The 19,712-nt window shown below is 36.3% G+C and overlaps 1 protein-coding gene across 1 annotated transcript; it reads right to left on the reverse strand.

Moving 5' to 3' along the window:
* Positions 1-1,083: 1,083 nt before the first annotated feature.
* On the reverse strand, positions 1,084-18,183 carry LOC144644695 (sushi domain-containing protein 2-like). Its single transcript, XM_078504225.1, has 17 exons — positions 17,537-18,183; positions 14,237-14,530; positions 13,705-13,839; positions 13,078-13,237; positions 12,260-12,511; positions 11,588-11,831; positions 10,456-10,646; positions 9,889-10,045; positions 9,395-9,612; positions 8,157-8,368; positions 7,549-7,768; positions 5,619-5,744; positions 4,900-5,175; positions 4,276-4,443; positions 3,551-3,733; positions 2,758-2,919; positions 1,084-2,514 (listed from the first exon to the last, which is right to left on the reverse strand). Exons 1-17 carry the CDS (start codon positions 17,789-17,791, stop codon positions 2,324-2,326), a joined length of 3,444 nt encoding a protein of 1,147 aa, XP_078360351.1. The 5' UTR covers positions 17,792-18,183; the 3' UTR covers positions 1,084-2,323.
* Between the last annotated feature and the right edge of the window lie 1,529 nt (positions 18,184-19,712).

Below are 19,712 nucleotides of genomic sequence, written 5' to 3' on the forward strand. Positions count from 1 at the left end.
TGTCTTTAAAATTTCTATAAATAACATTGCTTGCTAATGTGCTACTTAACCTTTGTATATTGCACGTTTTCTGATCAAATGTTCATGATCTATTGAGTCAAACATATATCTTTTGTTTGAGAGATAAGAAATTGTTGTTTTAGATATTGGCTTTTTTAATTTATCTCAAAACCGTTACGCCCTTTTAATACTACAAGGGCTATATTGAAGCGTTTTGCTCTGAAGGCTCTTAAGGCTCTTAACGACGTGCTGAAGACCAATATCCACGGAAGCCACACAATCAGCCACTAAGGTCCGGTTACGCCACATTGAGGAAAATTAGTCATAATTAAATATAACTGTTGGCGTTCATATAATATACTAGCCACACTGACGTATTTTGTATTGTGTCGCGTTATTGTTCGATTATTGTGAACCTTGCGGTTATACCGTTTCATTTGAAGCAGAACGACTCCAACAATACAGAACAGACTTCAGACAAGGTTCAGTTGGAAGAAGCCTCAATTCACCATTTTGACTATTTGGTCCACAAGTCCAATTCGTTAACTGGGCTATGATTTTTGGACCTAATCATTTCTCACGAAGCTAACCCATTCATAACTTTAAAACCGTTTATAAATGCCCTCAGGTTAAGAATTTTTTGTTCACTTTCTATCGGTACTTTCTCTCTCGGAATTCAATAAAATATTTCAATTTTCTTCTATTTTATAACGGAGGAATATGAAGGCCCTGCTCAAGGTCAATATATCATTCGCGACGTGCGTTAAAAGCGTTTGCAATAATACGCTCAGTAAAAATCCATGGCAACACAAGGTTCTATTCAGGTAATCCTTACATAGCATTTTTCACTTCCACTATCATCGCCAGTTTCATTGTTAACAACAACAACAACAATCTTTTTATTTGTGCCCAGAAAAGTTACAATAAATAAATACAAGCAAGAGGAAAAATTTACAATAAAAAAAAAGAGCACAGCCAATTATTTGTTTAAATTATAGTTAATTATTGTCTTCATTCTTGGTGCTAACCAAAAGAAAAGCAAGTCCTGGAGCGAGAATGGAAGAAGGGGAGTGAGATTCGCAGATTACGAAAAGAGATAAAGTGGAATGAGCCATGTTTGAATAATAGGTCCTTTAATAGTTATAGTTTTCTTTGACAACTGTACTTACTGAACCGTATGTTACTTATTGATCATGAACGTATTCCTGACATCTCTGTTTTGTAAAAACTGTAATTGAACGGCAATGATTACTATAGATAATTATTCGTAAGTTTGGAAACCTGGTTATTAGAAAGGGACAAATGATAATCTAGGGTTAAGAGTTTATACAGGTTTAAATATTTTTTATATGACGGAGTTTTACATACCTAGTATAACGTTGTGTAGAATTTGAGACTACTCAAAGTTAAAATAAAAAAGGCTGGATTCGCGATAAATTAGTTTAATCGTGCTTTGAATAACCAGATATTTTAGTTAATGTCGTTATTCGGTTAGGAAATATTGTACTTAATATAAATATAGGATTTTTACGTTAATTAAAACATTCTTATTATTTCTTTATTTGATTCACGTCTGGAACTTATTTCTATCAAAAGATTGAAGCCTGGGCCAGGCGCTATGCTTCTTATGTAGGTGAAGGTAACGTGCAAACACAGTGAACACTGTGTTTAGGTGATTATTTTAAAATTCCTTTTGATATTGGCGTTTACATTGGTTACGTTTTCGTGCCTGTCGTCCTAAGCTACAAAACTGTTACTACGAAAAAGGTGTATATTAGTTTCTAGTAAGAAAGAGATACGAAGAAGTATCAAATTTTAAATCGCCGAGAAAAAAGGCCCAAAACTGCTTTAGCCGACACGTTACTTATTATGAAAAAGCCGCGCCTCCTAATATCTATTTTTCAGATAGACATTTTCAATGAAAACTCTGCAGCTATTGAAAACACTGGCTGGCAAACATGTTTTTCCATATTTATATGTTTTGTAATATGTAACATCTCTTCTCATTAAGAGATCCACTAGGTTCTCTCTCCCTCTCGTGTTTTGGTTGTATATATAACAAAAGCTCTACAATTCTAGGTCGCAACTAGCTAGTATGATATGAATATATTCATACATGTAATTAATTTTATCATACTTTATAGAGTTTTTTATCAGTTTCTATGTAAAGTGATTGGACTTTACAGGCAACTTTAAGTTTACTGCTGATGTCGGGCCTACAGTTATGTGTTTGCGATTTTCCACTTGGAGAATTTGTTTGGCGCGTTGTTGTGGAGTTGTTTCGCTTCCTGTCTTCTTCGTACATGTTTGGCAGTTCATACCCTCAAGCTGATACCTCTTCCTGGGCGTCCACCGGCTTCTTTCGTTCTTGAGTAGCTTTCCGCCTGCGATGTTTACGCACCAGGTAAATTGTCACCACAACTACGATAATGATGATGATAATAACAACTACTCCAATCACGATGACGACGGAGGGAATGCCCTTCTCATCTGCAGGAGCTGTCCTGAACTGTTCTGTAAAGATATGCGGGTAATATGTTAGATGTATCAGTCATTCAATGGCAGCACTAGCTTTTCAGTTATTTTATAAACTAAGCTTGAATGATTCTGCTTCTGGATTCAAATGCTCCACATTCCATTTATGCGTTGAAATATTTCCCCGAGTAGCTTGTGTTACTGACTGATTAATATCTTTTTTGAGAGAGTTGTTTTTACGCGTACATGTGACAACAAGGATAACTAATCAGAATACTGTACCTCTGGCACATGAGGGTAACGTTCCATTCAGTAACCCGTTAGGCAGGCAGCTTATTACACTGGAACCAATCAGAGTGTATCCCTCATTACATTTAACGACGACGTGGCCTTCATTTTCAACGATCACTTTAGCATTCTTTATACTTGCTTGAGAGCAGTTTCCTAAATATGGAAAAATATATAATATATTAATGTATCTGACTACAATTTTACGGTACGTGATGTTAACCAGCATGTGCGGTCAGTACAGCTGCGAATAAACTCAATCGATTAAATGGTTTCCTACGTTCGATACTTGGGAGAAATCCTTGAATTCAGAGTCTACAATTAATAACTTCAACCTGTGGGAGGTCAAAGGACAAGCACCTGTGAAACAACAGATCATGAGCAAGAAATGGACGTGAATAGGCCATACACTTAGAAAACCAATGAACTGCATTGTCTGGCAAGCTCTCTGGTGAAACCCACAGGGAAGCAGACGGAGAGGGAGACCACGTAACATCTGGAGGAGGGATACATAAAACACTATACAGTTGAGGAACTACAGCTGGACGCAAATGGAACGCCTGGCCAGCGAAAGGGGGGATTGGAGGAGTTTTGTCAGTGGCCTATGCTCCGAAATGAGGTAGAAAGTCATTAGATCACATCAAGCTAATTATTCTTTTTTAACTTGAAGAGAGGTATAAGTTCATGAACGACACAATGAGAGGGAAGGATAACTAGGCACTAGGCCACCTTATCTCCCATTATGTGACATTGAATAGTATCATGTGTTTCATTTTAATAGACTTACTTATTTGACAAAATGGAACTTTTCCACTCCACAGACCATCTTGACCACAGACGATTTCCTCTTTCCCGATGAGCGTGAACGGCGGGTTACACTTGAATTTGTATCGGTCGCCGAGCATACTTCCTTGACCATGAACGTCGCCGTTGGGAAACGAAATCATCAGCGGCCGGCAGGGCAACGAGACTGATGTGCACGAAAAAAAAAATAAGACAAAAAAAAATAAAAAATAAAAAACGAATACAGGGTTAACCATTTCATATTTCCACATCGAGGAAGAATAATGGATAAAAAGACTAGTAAGAAAGCCATTATTCAGATAAAATAAAAAGGAAGGCGAAGCTTAGCCATAATTCAGTGACGCGTTAGTCTTCAACGTCTACAATGAAGCTTCTTATATAGTCAATTTTATGTCAAGTACAATTTTTGCTCAAAAACCATCTTACAGGATTTAGCAAAGCGTCATCTACATGTAATAAAACTCCATTTCTTCCAAATATTAAAAAAGTCAAGTTTCGAGCATTCTTTTAAAACAAAAGGATTCCCTATCGTTGTTATAGCACCACTACTGATTGGAAACCATGATGTAGTGTGGCAATAAATCAAAAGATGTCTTCTAATCGAATGTTTATTCTTCAAGGGTATTATTTCAAAGTTAAAAAGCTGCAAACCTCCTTAGTTTGTAACTTGTTTGTATAATATATTGACTAACAAACAATTTCACATACCCCGATAGCAGATAGGTTTTGATCCATCCCAGAACCCTCCGCGGCAAGAAATTCTTTCCTTACCAGCCATAGCGTAACCATGGTTACATTTGAAATAGTGCGTTACAAGGTCACCCGTGACGTTTGTTTGTACGGATCCTCCCACAAGGCTTAAAACTACGCTGCATCCTAGGAAAAAATAATAAGAAGAAAACTATCGTGTAAACAGCATGGAAAGAAACGATGTAGCGTTAGGAATATCAATATGGTGAAGTCAACTTTATAAGAAGAAGTGGCAGTCAATTTCTTCATTTTTCCACAGCCTGCCTTACATATTGTTAGAAAAGAACTCAGTTTCGAGTCTAGAGGATAATCCGACAGCTTTAAACCTCGGCTTTCAACAGATTGTAGCGAGTAGGAGCTAGTCAAGACTACTTACTGCCCCTGAATAGGATCAGCTAGCACAAGGCAGATTATACATAGTACATTCTTAGCTTACTCCGAAACTCGCCACTAAGTATTCGGAAGGAGCACTGTTAGTATCTTGCCTTAGAAACAACATGAGGTCTTTGGTAACAGGGCAAAGATCGCCGGATTTGCTCTCCCTATGCTTGTTATAGTATAAAAACAATTTTCTTGCCACACCTTCATCGTGGAGGTTTCTTTTGATGCCTAATAACCATTCCTGGAAATCCTTGGTAGCTTTGCCAACATCTAATCTTCCTGTAACCGCGATGTCGAATATGCACTGAAATGAGTGCTCGCACGTCATAAGGGCTCTCTTTCTTGCTTCCTTGTCCATCTTGGCAATGATAGGATCATAGCCCTCCATGAACGTTGGAAGATAAGAAGTGTCGAAATAGTCCCTGTGATTTTCTCCTGGACTGTAGGTGAACAGGGAATCGCTTTCGTCTGTGGCCCCTGCATTATGAATTAACGTTAGCAAAAAAAATAAAGTGCAGTCCTTGATTTTGTCATAGTTTTTATTTTATTTAGTTTTAGCTGTTTTTGTTGTTGTTGTTGTTGTTGTTATTTTTGTCTTGATTTGTTTTCATTGTCAAAAAGAGTTGAGACATTCTTGGTTATAAGAATGTTACGATATACATTTTCGCATTATCTTGTGTGACCCACTGACTCCCCCTGATCAAAGTTGTTTAAATTTAAATTTAAGGATTAGATTCAAATCTTTTATAAACATCTTTGAAATGGGGAGGTGATTCAGAATATTTTTTTTTCCAACGAAGGCATGTTTTTTGAAGGAAAATGCAATTTCTGGGAGAGTGTCCCAACAATTTCGAAACTGGTTGTAGGTTGTTATAAGGTGAGGTCTGCACTCGACACTGTTCAAATAAGTAAGAACTTACACCGTTGACCAAAGCTATGATGTATTTCCGACATGGTAGATGCTGTGCTGAGAAATACGTTGTTCGGTAGTAGATACTCCTTGTCACTGTTATCATCCCAATAGCCAAGAAGTCCGCTTGTTGTTCCTTTAAAAATATGAGACATATAAAGTAGGAGAAGCAAATATAAACTAGATAATATAATACTTCTTTGGCATTAATTCGTAATCAGGCCCACCCATCCTCTTCCCCAGGGCCACGCGTATTTTTTAAAATGACATGACGTAGTGGCCCTGGTAACGGTAAAAAATACGATTTTTTTGATTGGCTGATAAAAACTGCATGCGTAATTAGGTAAAAATTTGAAACGCTTCTACGCAATTTTCGTTATACTTCCGGTCATCGAAACAATTGAAGATGTAGCGGGCAAGTTTTAAAATGTTACCGGAAAAAGACCGAATAACACTGGGAGTTTGTTGGAATAACGTATTCACGAAGCAGACCTTTGTTTATGAACAAATGACAAGTACATCTTTAGTAACTAAAAGGTGTAACTCGGTTGTACTTTTTATTGCATTAAAAATATTGCAAACATTTGCACTATCAACTTAGCTTATACAAGATATACACACTAAATGGAGTTCATGAATACATGAAGACTTTGAAATTCAATGTGATATTTCTTACCGCCGCTTAATAGAATGATACTTCATCGCTCAGACGCTTTTTTAGATCTGAATTTTCTACAATACCTCCGCATGGCCATAAATAAATTTCACAGTATCATCAACCGTCGGAATGTTATCAGCTGATGATATCCTCGACTCCGTGTTTAAACACTATGACTCCAATTGCTCTGGATTCTAACTTTTCTATCTGCCGTCTTCCTGTTCCTGTTCCATTCCTTGTTTCTTGATGTCCTCCGACAATTGTAGCAAGGATTGCTGTACAGCTCTTTCGAACGCCAAACTCAAATGTCGTACCTTCTTTCAAATTCGCTTTCTTCTCGTCTCAGTCAGCCCCAGCCTTCCCCTTTCTTTTACTGAGCAGGCGCAGACGAACATTTATGCAGTGGGCATACGCTACCGGATGTCGTGGATTTTACGACATCCGGTAGTCAGTGTTACCAGAGCCCTTCGTTTCGCCGATCACGTGACCAAAAGAAACGGAAGGCTCTGGGAACGAGAATGAGGCCCACCTGCCTCCAAGCAGCTCTAGATCTATAGCTCTAACCAATCGACACAACACTGAACAGCTCAGTATTGGGTAGTAGTGAACAGCTATATGTTTACCCTCGTTTCAAACTAATGATTTAAAAAGCCAATAAGATGATTGGTAAGGTGACTAACTGATGCAAATGCATTAACCTAATGCGACTTTGAAGTGTTATAGCCCTACGAAAGTATTGAAAAGATCAGAAGAAGGTCGAAAGTAAATGAAGACCTACTTGTTTAAGATCACGAATAATAGCGTTACTACATCACATACATGTGTAGCATGGAAAGTGTAAATGTTGTGTGGTCCAATTTAACTCTTGAGACAATTTGGTATTTTCCTTTTTTCTGGTGTATGATAATATATGATTAATAGTTAACAATGATTCATTTGGAAGTAAATATCCACCACTTTCACCGACACTGAGGCGAATAATTGTTTTAGTATATATTACACAACTGAATAAAATAGCGGCCAAAAACACGTTTTTCGGTAGCCGAGCGAAATTCGAGGCCTTTTTGTTTGTATTCGGCTGCTCGAAGGAGAATAGTACATTGCTAATCACCTCCAAATTAGCCAATCAGAGCGTGAGAAAAGTACCATTCACTTGTGCGGTATATTCTAATGAATATTAGACAAAGGAAAATACCTAATTGTACCATGGGCAATACTGAATTACATCATGCATATATTATTATATAATTTGCAAATGAGTCATGTCATATTCTGTTTATACCTTTAAACTCAACTGGTACAGCTACTGCCATCTGAAGAACTGCAGCATTTTCTACATACACGGTAATCCCGGAACTGAAGGCAAGTATAACTCTTGGATAATTTTCTCGCGAGCTGTTTTTGATAAACACTCCTGTTGATTGCAGCTCGTGGCCATAGTCTATAACGCTTGGTGTTCCGTCTATAAGAACATCTATTGATTGGTGCTCATTTTGTTGTACCTTTTAAAAATTAAAACAGAACACTTTTTATTGCATCAAATGATCAGCTTTCCAATGAAGGCAGTTACCATTAAAATGTTAAAAGCATTTTGATACAGGGAGTAGTTGCCCAGTTTCCAAAGTCCTAGGCCAATGATGTATCCGCATAACAAGAGAAAATAGGCAAGTTGATTATAGCAACTGATGAAGAAGAGCAACCCTCACACAGATATTTTTTTAAAGCTGCTTGCGGACGTTTAATTCCATTTTTACAATTTGGAGGTTAACAAGCCTGTTGAAGTTAGGATTTATCATCACGATATTAGTTCGCCCAAATATCTCTCCAGTTTGCCTAATAAACGTTTTCAGTTCAGTTAGAACATTTACACTGAAGTGGGAAATAACTCACTTCAATCAAACTACCGCCTTGTTGCCTCATTGCAAACGCCGTGAATACTGTAGCTGGTGATTTTCCGTTGTGTCCACCGTTCAAAGGCTGCATTCTTCCTTGAAGAATGAACTGAGTGGTGTTGACGCTAAGAACTGTGTACTCGCCAAATCCATTGAACGTATACTCCACACCATCAAACGTTATGATATGAGGATCACCAAATGACGCCCCTGGTGTAACAAGTACAACAGTTATCAGTAAGTGTCGGAATAAACAAGAAATTCGTAATAAAGAGAAAAGCCAAGTCGCCCTTAATTTTTTGGCATTTCTAAGTTACATAATGGACTTCTTGCCCAGCCTATATAACTAACAAATGGGGGTTAATGGAACTCTCTGCTGTTGCTGAACTGTTATAATAATAAATAATAATAATAAAGTTTTATTGGACGCATTTAAAAAACTCAATGCGCTTATATTTCTATATTAAAAAAAAAGGTTAGCTAAAACTAATATAATGTTATAATTTCCTAAGACACTAAAAAAAAATAAAATAAATGAAACAACTAATCAAAGGAAAAAATTAAGATTACACAAAACTAGGTTAGCCCAATAAAAATAGATCAACAATAAAATTTCCGAAACAAAAATGTTTTTAGTGCAGATTTAAAAGTCGAAAGAGATTGTGCATTTTTGAGAGAGTCCGGTAGGCTGTTCCATAGTATAGGTGCAGAGAAAGAGAAGGCACGTTCACCGTATGTCACAGAGTTCACAGTAGGGACAGTAAAAAGTAGTTTAGAAGATTTGATTTGTTTTTGTTATTGTTTTTTTCCTAGGGGAGGGGGAAGGGTAATCTTATGAAGAGTCTTCTATATTCGCTTTTAGTTATTTATTTTGCCCGTGTAATATCGCATCATACAGTAAATTTTAAACTTTATTAAAGCAACAGTAATGAAACCAATGAAACAGATATTCAACGGTTCAAGTACGTTCTGACTTTTCATTTATTCTTAGCTCTCAGTGTTTTTCTTTTTTGTTTACACTGTTGGTTTTGACGTGGTGTAAGAATCGTGTAAATTGAGGTAATCTACTAAAACAGACTTAGATGATAAGAAATTAAAATTGTTGTCTAGACCCTATTTAGTACGGAACAGGTTTACCGATTTTTCAGCATTGCTGCCTTCATCGGAATTATACAAGACGCTACGCTATGCAGGTTTTAACAATTTTATTGGTTTTATCAACCAAATCATACTTGCCAATGTTTGGAGGAATGTATCGCGACCCAGATGTTCCCAGCTCTTGGTATTTGAAGCAGTTGTCTGAAAACACGCAGCATTCTATGTAAGGTAGGACGCCCTCCCAAAACAGTGATAACGTTGATAAGCCTGAGTCAGGGTTGGTGATTCCACTGAATGGACCTGCAGTTAACTCTCCTTTGTTGTCATAGCAACATTTCCTTTGTAATCCTTTAGCACTATAGGAGTCGTGCACAGAAAGAAAAGTAACTAGAATATAAGTATGTTGACGGATTGTCAAAACTGTCTACTGCATTCATGGTTATAACAAAATATTTGCTTTCAACTTAACAGCTATCTTCCATCTTAACAAATTAGAAAAAAAATGTTTAAGGGAGAGTACAAAAATTGCTTATCGAGTTTTGTTTTCTGTTTGAAAGTATAGTATTGTGCGCATAAAATCATTCAATATGAAATAAAGCTGAAAACACCTATAGTACTGAAGTAAACTGCACCTCAAGTGTTTTATTCTGTAACAGATGTCCACATTCTTGAAATAGATCTTACACAGGGGCAACGTCCGTGTATCGCACAACTCGCAGACCGTGAAACGTCCCAAATCCGCTTCCATCTGCCTTCGAGTCTTTGGGCAAGGACTTAAGCGACTATAACCTGCGAGTTAAGCAAAAATACATTTACGTGTATTTGACATTTCACATTGGGCGAATCACATAAATGCTGTTGATTTATTGTATGCAGCAGTAATATTTCGAATGAGTCATTACTAGGCCTTTGAGAAAATGGACTTCGTAAGTTCCCCAACGATGAAAAACTTCTTTAAACGCTTTTCTCGTGTGTAGATATTTTTAGAACTGTTTGAATAGAGGGTGGGGGGAGGGTTTTTATTCAGTACGACTTTATATCTTCACAAATGGATAAGGGGTTAGGAACGTTTGTGGTACACTTCTATTCTATATTTACGAAAGTACAGCATCACTCCCCCGTCCACCCTTCAATCCCCAAAACTGGGAGAGGGGTTTGTCTCGTTCTGTGTTGCTGTGTTGGTTGTTTTTGATACGTACCCTCCATAAGGGGCAATTTATTTGCTTGGGTCTTTATCCAGTCTGAGCAACTTTTATTCGCCAATACTTGACTTGTCAAATGGAAGATATCACTCCCAATCCATTTCTTGGGCACATATTTGTTGTAGGCATTGCTTTGTATGCTTCTCACTTGAATCATTTGTAACATTTTTGATGCATTGTGGTCCTTCCTACTGAATAAAAAAGAGTTATGACAACAATGATCAAATTCGAAAATAAGTCACCACGAGATAAAATGCCAATTCAGCTGCTTTGTTATAAGAGGGTCGAACGCAACTGCAACCATAAAAGTATATCCAATGTGCGACCCATACCCATAATGTGGCCGAATAAAAAGCTCGGAACACAGAATCAACTGCGCACACCAGGAATGGCTAAACAAAATAATCAGAAAATCAGAACAGATCCCTGATGTTCACAAAGTGGGCCCGTTTTTCTTTGTTTGGGGTTTTGTTCGTCTGCAACGGAGGCTACTTAGATGGTGGAATACGAAAATACAAGAATTTGAAAGGGTTCTATGTTTTTCTTTTTCAACTTGGGAAATTACAATTTTCGAGCGTTAAAGCGAATAAATGAAAATTGAAAACGTACAACGCGTGTAGCAACTACGTATTTTTCTGCAGCTTGTTTAAAAATTGTCAAATACTGACGTCTAATATAAAAACTTATACACCACTCACACTAAAGCTTAAAAAAGTTTAAAAGCTGTTTCGTTAAACACGGTTTAAAATTGTTCTCTTCGTAGAAGAAGCTAACTGATGTCTGTCAACTTTATATTTGGCAAAATAAAAGCACGCAAGTTAGAGCTTACTTGAAACTTATGAAAAATTCAATCTGTCAGTTTTCTGTCGCTGATTCCCATTATGTTAAACCTGGTTTAAGTAAACGTGCTTTACTGGTGTGAATGGGGTATTACTGGTGAATGGGGTATTACTGGTGACTGTCTGGTAACATAACAATATATTGAACTTGAACTGATGTTTTAACAACATAACATTCTCAAATTTACAACAGTTCATGGGGCATAAACCGATAATCAATTTTTTGATCTCTTTCTGAAAAAGGAAAATCGTTACTTTGTCTTTTTATGCACCTATCGCAATGTTCTTACCTCAAATTCTTCATCTTCGGCAGATCAAACACAGCTTTTCCTGTATTTGGGTGTTGGCTGACGACAGTAATATTGCTGTGAGCTTTGATTCCATCTTGATAATCAAAGAAATTTACAATCTCTACTGATACAGGCTGTTCAGCGGCCAGCTCTTGATAATCCCAAGAGATGTCTACTCGGGTACCTAACGTCCAGATTGTAGGGTCACCTCTTTTAACTAATGCATCATAAAAATTGGTAGGCTCTAAAATCCAAATAAATAATCAGTAACACGTTACATTTTCTAAAGATTTGGATTCCTGTGCGCTAGTGGTAAAATGAACTTGAATAATACCCCCCCTATAATACCCCCCCCCTAAATCAAACACAAATGTCCATTATCTACACTGTTATAGACCATAGAAACGGCGCCAAAAACTTTGCAATAAAACCATTTTCTATAGTCAATTTTTTTTAGGTCATTGATATGATGTAGACCATGAAAAATGTATTTGATTTGTAAAATGTATTTATGTATTAATAAAAATATATATTTTTTAATTTTGCTAACACTACGGAAAACTACGAATATCGTTTACGTTAGGTAAAATTAGTCACGAATTTTGCAGTAGAACTTTAAGATCAACGAGAATTAAACTTTTTAGCCATGTTGCGGCATATTCAAACTCTTACCTAAGTCGAATATTTGTGCAATCTTTGATTTAGCATCTTTACTGGTATAAACAAAAAGCGTGACTTGAGTACTCGTGGTTATCAACGGCACAGAACAAACCGCTTTCGTCTCGTTGATTCTTCGGCCTACTACGATGCCTGCCTCACCAAAATCACATCGAACCTCAGCACCAGGGCGATAACAAAGACCACTGATGAGAATATTGGTCCCACTTTGTACTGTTCCACCGGACGGATAAATTGATATAGTACCTTGAATGGAATAAAAAAATAAAGAAATGCAGTTTAGAACCAGTTCAAAGAAAAGAAATATAATGGAATCAGTAAAATCAGTGGAATGGTACAGTTGAACCCCGATAACTCGAACCTTCAAGGGAAATCGAAAAAGGTTCGAGATAGCGGAAGGTTTGGTTTATTGAGGGTTTGAGTACGTTATCGAGATTAAACTGTATTGGCAAAAAGGCCCCTTATTTTGACGATTGTTCGGGGCTGCTGATGCTCTACAATCCACGCCATAAGTCCTTGGGGTACTCATTTTGACAATTGTAACGTGACATTTCGCTACGAATTCTTAGAAATGGAGAATTCCCTTCCCCCGGCAAAAGCAATGTTGAACGAATGCTTAGGGGGAATAAAACGAGTAAAATGTTTATTCATTCCTCAACTTCGATTTGACTTCCTTTGTTCGCCTTCCTTTGTTAGAATTTTTATTTACGAAACAGGGCTATTAAAAGGTCGATGAACGACACTTTTGAACAAATTGAGATTTCTGAACCCCACTCAATATAAAAGATCGATGCAGATTATGTTGAACTTACCCTTTCTTTCACACCTCTTTTCGTCAATCTTTTTGACGTTATCCACTCTGAATAACCACACACCTGGTCGGCCGCAGTTACTTGTGTTAACGAGGCTCAAGACGTCGCTGGTCCCTGAGACCGGTAACTTATAGTACGAGTACTCATAGCTAAAGCCAACCTTTTGAAAAAAAAAATTATTGTGTCAAATACGATAGCCTGCGAGTATAGCTGCCTCTCATTCGCTCCCGCTACTACGTGAGGCGGCTGTATTCGCAGCCTACAAATACGAAGGCTTGTTTTTTATTTTAATTCACGGGAAACGTCGCGATTAACTCTGACATGCTACTAACATCGGTTTTGTCACATTGAGATGTCTAAATCAACTTAGCGTTTGTGACTTCGACGATTTATATTTTCTTAATTAACTAATCTTTTTATGAGTAGAAAGCTGAAAAACAACAAGTATTACTTTAAAGTTTATAGAATCGTTTGTGACGAGAAACATAACAAAGGCAAAGAAGAAAAAGAAAGGCAAAGAAGAAAAACCGAAAAAGAGAAGGAATCTTTTTTCGACAAACATCACAATGATAACACGGTATACTTTTAAACATTGAACCGGATTATATAAGAATGCTGGGGAAATACCTGTGCTGTCTTTCCCCCTAAACCATTTACATCTGCTCCATCCATCCTTCCAGTCGTCCATGAAAGTTTATCGTAGATATATCCAACGAATGACATAACGCCATCACTTGTTATCAGAACTTGAAATGTGTTTCTCTAATAAAGAAACAAAATACATACAAGAACCACAGAATTTTAAACGATTGCATATCTATATAAATCCTCTAGTGCTTAAGTGCTTATAACATTTTTACAGTACACTGGAATTCTTTTACCAAGGACCATAGTTAATAGAGGGTCCAAATGGTTAGAAAACCCGGCAATCATCAAAAGAGCAAACAAAGAGGTCAAGATTTACCTTGAAAGGTCCATGACAGTGAAAATCGTTTGTTTTGCGCTCTTACACTATGCATGAGTTATGTGATCCCAATGTTTTTGGTTAGTTGCATGAACACACGTAACCACCTATTGTATTCTTTCAGGTTTTGTGCACCGTCAACCCCGCCCAAGAATAGCGAACAAAAACCATGCAAGAACCCCTACAAGAACTTACTTTCTGTATGTGGGTACCGCTAGCTCCATAGAAAGTTACTTCATTCCATGTGACTAGAGCTACCCAACTTGCCATAAATCCAGTGTACCGTGGAAATGCCCTGATGACGTCTCTCGTCGCTCTGGATATGATGACGTCATCAGTTGTTTTTCGGTACCAGATTCTACCGCCTCTTTCCGTGTATACGTCAGCCCAATATGGTGCTGCTGCATGTTCTTTATTGGTCAGCGGGAATCTTCCTGCTGTTTGGTCTTTCAAAGTAGAACCAAACGAAATGAGTCCATTTTCGTGGACCTATTAACATCAATTGAAGTTAATTTTAAAAGCAAAGCAAAGTAACAAGCTAATGAAATAATAAGTCTTCTTACCATTTAATATTACTAAGTAATACCTACTCAAATTTTGCCCTTTTCCATGTGTTTTTATCTAAGCATTTACCGTTGCTAATTGACGTATCTACATAAATGCATACTTTGTTGGTAAAAAAAAATATGTTGATATCAGAAACTTCACCATCATGTTAAGTATCGACTAGAGCAAAACAAAAGTTTCTGCTTTTTATTGGCATACAGTACAACTTTTAAAGTATTTTTCGTTCACTCAGGATGTCATATACATAAACATTCCACCACGTGTTTATAGAGGTAAAGCCTATTCCCTAATTGTGCATGCACTTACTTTTATTTTATTTGCAGAGCACTAGACTTCCCACGCTATATACAAGAGATAATTAATGATAGTAAGATATCCTAATAGTATTTGCATTATGACAATATCTCCATTAGATATGACAAATTAACTAAATTGAATCCTGCTAAATTCTGTTAAAAAGCCATCGTACGTGTTCTCACTTAGGAGTTAATTAATATTTAATCCTTCCATGGAGATGAAAAATTGTCTGCCATGAAACAAGGAGATGTCCCCTGCTTTTCAATTCTAATTCGCTGTATAACAGTTTCAAGACACGTACGCAGACGCGTATACGTGCATCGGCTATGAAGATAATTTAAAGGCAAATAATGAATCATTTTACTTTAAAAAAATATTTTAATTTCCATTTTTGCGTCGATGGTGTCCAGAAAAACATAAATCGCACTGATGATAGTCAAATTCACTAACACACCTCGCATGGTTCGCGATTTTTAGTTCGTAGTTTTTTAGAGAGTTTTTATCTTCAGTTATTGAAAACACAGTTTTTAGTCCTGTTTCTGTGGTTCCCAATCCATTATCGCCTGAACTGCTTCATCTTAATGTGTCTTTCATACCCTTAAATAAATTATTTATAAAGTCATTAATGGACACGAGCGCCGACTAATTTGAAACCGTATATCATATGGCGTTAGATTGGCTTGCATAGTTTCAACCACATTGTCATTGTGTAATACAACCAAATGAATAGCAAGGACAACTATAGAGAATGATGTGAATGACACATAAGAGGGCGATAATCATATATGAATGTATATACTCGTTAAGTAAAAATTCGGAAGAGGAAGATCTTGAATATTCATGCGTAGTGATGTAAATGCGTTTTTCTTGTCAATGGAAAACACTATTTATTATAAACAACACAGAATAGCTCCTTTAAAGTTTTTGAAGATTAATTGGCTCTGAACCTCTTTACGCAATCTTTTTAAATTTTACAGGCAAGGTAATCATTCTTCAATAATAAAATACAGGGGTAGCCGAGCTCATTTTTGAGTTTTGAGCACCTTAAGTGAAAATTAACGGTGTTTTGACAGTTATGTTGCTATAGTAACCTGTAACGTCAAAAAATGATCGAAATGAGTTTACCAATGATTGGGCATTTGTTAGATTCTATTGTTTTTAATTTTAATCGTCAAAGTCTGCCGAGTAGCTAAAAAAATCATCTCAAAGACTTGGGGGTAGTATCGATCCTTTTAAGCGCAAGTGTTATAAACTATCGTGACCCAACTAAAATTGAATCCAAAAAGGAGACCTAGCGGGTAATTTTTAATGCATATTCGAAATTGGGGTGTTTCTTTTAAGAAACTTTGTAATTTATTTGTAATTACAAATAATGGCTTATTTTAAACGTAATTCAACGTCACATAATACATGTAATTGAGATGACAGTTAATTATTATTTCATGCCGATAATAATAAAGGATTTTGTCGTCATTTGAATGCTTAAAAACACCAGCAGTAGCGAATAATTGAGTTTTTGTCAGGAACAAAAGGTTTACCCACATTGTTTATTTCCAAGTTTCTTATCGGAAAGTTCCAGAATTGTACGTACGCGATGAAGGAACGAGATCTGGAAAATTTATCAAGTCTGGAATAGCCCGAAGGCACTGAAAATGTTCTTTACTCGTTTCTTGTTTTCCATTCTTTTTTAAATACCAGTTGCAAGTTGTTAAAAACACCTGAATATATTTAAAGAAGCTGTAACAGTTCCGTAATGAAAAAAATTACGCCATCGCTATTAATCAAACTTATCGCTGTATTTTTATTATATTTTAAAGACAGAATTTTTCCAGTAAATGTTTTTATTGAGGAACGTTAGCGTTGCAGTTAAACATCTTTTTTTAATCCAGACAATGTTTTCGAAATGAAAGAACTACATCGGTTTAACATGTTTAAACTTAGCTTTTTTAAGTATACATATATGAAATTGCATGGAATATTTTACTGTTACGAATGCCTTAATGTCAGCACAAAAAACGTAGTAAATTGAAAGTTAGGTCAACTCAAAACAACGTAAATTATTCATTTGCAAGTTATGAAAGAAAAGCTTCCAAGAATTTTCTAGAATTCATAACTGTTACCATTACGACAAATTAAAAGACATTTTTGAAACTAAAATCGCAATGTAGTTAGTGTACAGAAAGTGGCTAAAGTAACATTTTCCACTTAAAAATATTTGTGACAGTGAAATAGGTATTGAATGGTAAAAGAGACAAAAAATGGCCGCAAATGGAAAATGGCCGAACTATAAATGCTCAAAACAAATCTTGTTTGCTTATGTCAGCTTTCAAACTGATGTATGAATTAATCATTTTTACGCGCAAGCTACTGCGAGACTTCGATGACTTATATATTCTTGGTTTGAAAGAAATAACAAACAAACCACCATTTTACTTATCAAACATTCGCCTGTGTAGTAAAACGATTCCCAGACCGATCTGTTATTGAACAAATTAAACAAAAAATACTTTAAGTCCAGTGACTTTGAAATAAAAATTTCCTAGGATAAAATTAATGTAAATCAACTACAACTAAACAGCTGGAAAACAAATGTTCAGACGTTCATACCTTGTTTTCACACTTAATACTTACATATAAAGTGCTGACTTGCAATCCAAAGAACGGGAATGGCGGTGTTGAAATCATGTCTGAACTGACGTCGTCTTTGACGGGTAAATGCAAATCACCAGCGTCTTTTCCAAACGGATATAACTTCGAGGAGTATGAACCACCGGCAGCGTCCAGAAGAATTGCGACAAAGGCCAACATGATGATGAGTTTAAGAGGCGCACTCATCCCTAACCGCTGGATAAACAAGTTGTAGGTTGTAGCTATAGCTTGGTTCATATCTCAGTCCATTGACGAAGCACCTTCGCAGCCAGTCATAATTATGTCTCAGTGCTCAGAAAGCCTCGGAGGAAATGTGACATTTCACTGATCAATGCTCTAATCTGCGTTCGACGTTCAAAGTTCCGTAATTATTTTGCACGTGCCTGCTGCGAATGCAAAACCGAAGATGATCAGAACCACAAACGGTGTTCCAATTGATTAAATGTTGGTGGGTCGAATGCGAATGACGCTTGCACATCTGAAAACTCATTTACGTTAGTAATTAACATAATGGAGAGATGGTAGAAACTGGAGATTGTTGGCGTGAAATAACCTGAGACATACTTGCTAAAACATTTTGCAAGTGAAAACTGAGTCATGAGCATCACTTGTAATGTTTCTGCATTCAATTCACATCGAAACGCTCATATTGACATTTGAATAGACAAAATATTTCTGTGTTTATTTTAATATTTCAAACATTTGACAAACCACCTGTTTAATATTGCATTTCTGTTTAGTTTCTTTTTAAACATTTTCTTGTGTACTTTTCCCTGAGGTTAAGTAAAAACGATAATTTTGTGAGACAGTGTGAAACTTCTATGCAAAATTTATCTACACTACGGTTATTTAAATATACTTTGTCGGTGGAGCTTTGAGCAAGGCAAGCTGATATTAAAAAGAAAAACAAAAATTTAATTTATTTCAGACAAGCACTAAAAAGGTAATGCATTCAAAGAATGACAGCATATAGTTATTAAAAGGTGAATATCATAACATGCAAGTGCACGTTTGCGGTGGAAATAAACTTAATAACACTTTGATGGACAAATGAAATGGAATTTTTCTTTTTATAGTTGGCAGTTGAAACCTTTCCAGAGTGAATTAAGAAAACGAAAATTACTTTATTCTAACAGAGTTTGAGCATCTACAGCGGGTGTTTCTTACGTTTACAAAACAAACATATTGACAGAAAGGTCAATATTTCAAAACAGTGAGCTGAGGAGCGGACGAATCTAATCAAAACAGGATAATGGTACATGTATAACCTAATAGCATACCGGGCAGCTACCCAACTGAAAAACATGAAAACGACAAGCGCCATCACCAGCACGGAATTATTAATTTGTATTATACAATAAAACTAACCGTTTTATAATCGACTAGTAAAGTGTATGTTTCCAGTAAGGGGAAAAGATATAAGAAGCAAAAGAGAAAAGGAATCATATTCCAAATGAGAATAAAGTTGGTGTTTATTATTCATAACCGTTGATCTTATCTTACAATTGTTTATCTTACAAAATTAAGCTTAAGGTTAATGGAAATATGTCATCTGCCACATATGAAACGCATTTTATTTCACTTTTATTAGTTGAATTTATAAAACACTGTAAGAAAGCGTGCGCTCAAAACCGTTCTTCTGTATCTCGATAGAAACACAGGAAAAGCACGAGCTGTTGACCTAATGATGGCAAGAGCAAAGAATTTACGTTTTTATAATCGAAATAAACGAGTAATTTTCCTTTCTTTGTCTCGCAGTGTTTTCTTAAAGAAATGGAAATCATTTTCCGGGTTACTTACACTCGTGAGTTTGGATGAACTGGAAAAAACTGTGGAAACACCAGGCTGCGGCTCGAGTTCCAACAGCAATTATCGTTCTCTCAAACTTTCACTCGTGTTTTTATAACTGTGATAGAAAAACTGCGGGATTTTTTTTATGTCTTAAAAAAAAAATGGCCCTATTCTCCTAGAGGAGAGCCAGGATTAGAAGAAAAAGATAATTTTAAATTAAAGAAAATGTTGAATCATTTTGTTGTAAGCAAAACTGAACATTGGAGGCCTACAAGAAGAAACCGACAGCGGTAAATGTATGGTTCCTCTCAGTGAAGCGAGAAGCTAAAGGATTCTCTGTGCATATAAAACATATCAATACGAAATT

This window comes from Oculina patagonica, chromosome 2 (genome assembly GCF_052425735.1).
Source record: "Oculina patagonica isolate OP01 chromosome 2, crgOcupat, whole genome shotgun sequence".
Classification (NCBI taxonomy): Eukaryota; Metazoa; Cnidaria; class Anthozoa; order Scleractinia; family Oculinidae; genus Oculina; species Oculina patagonica.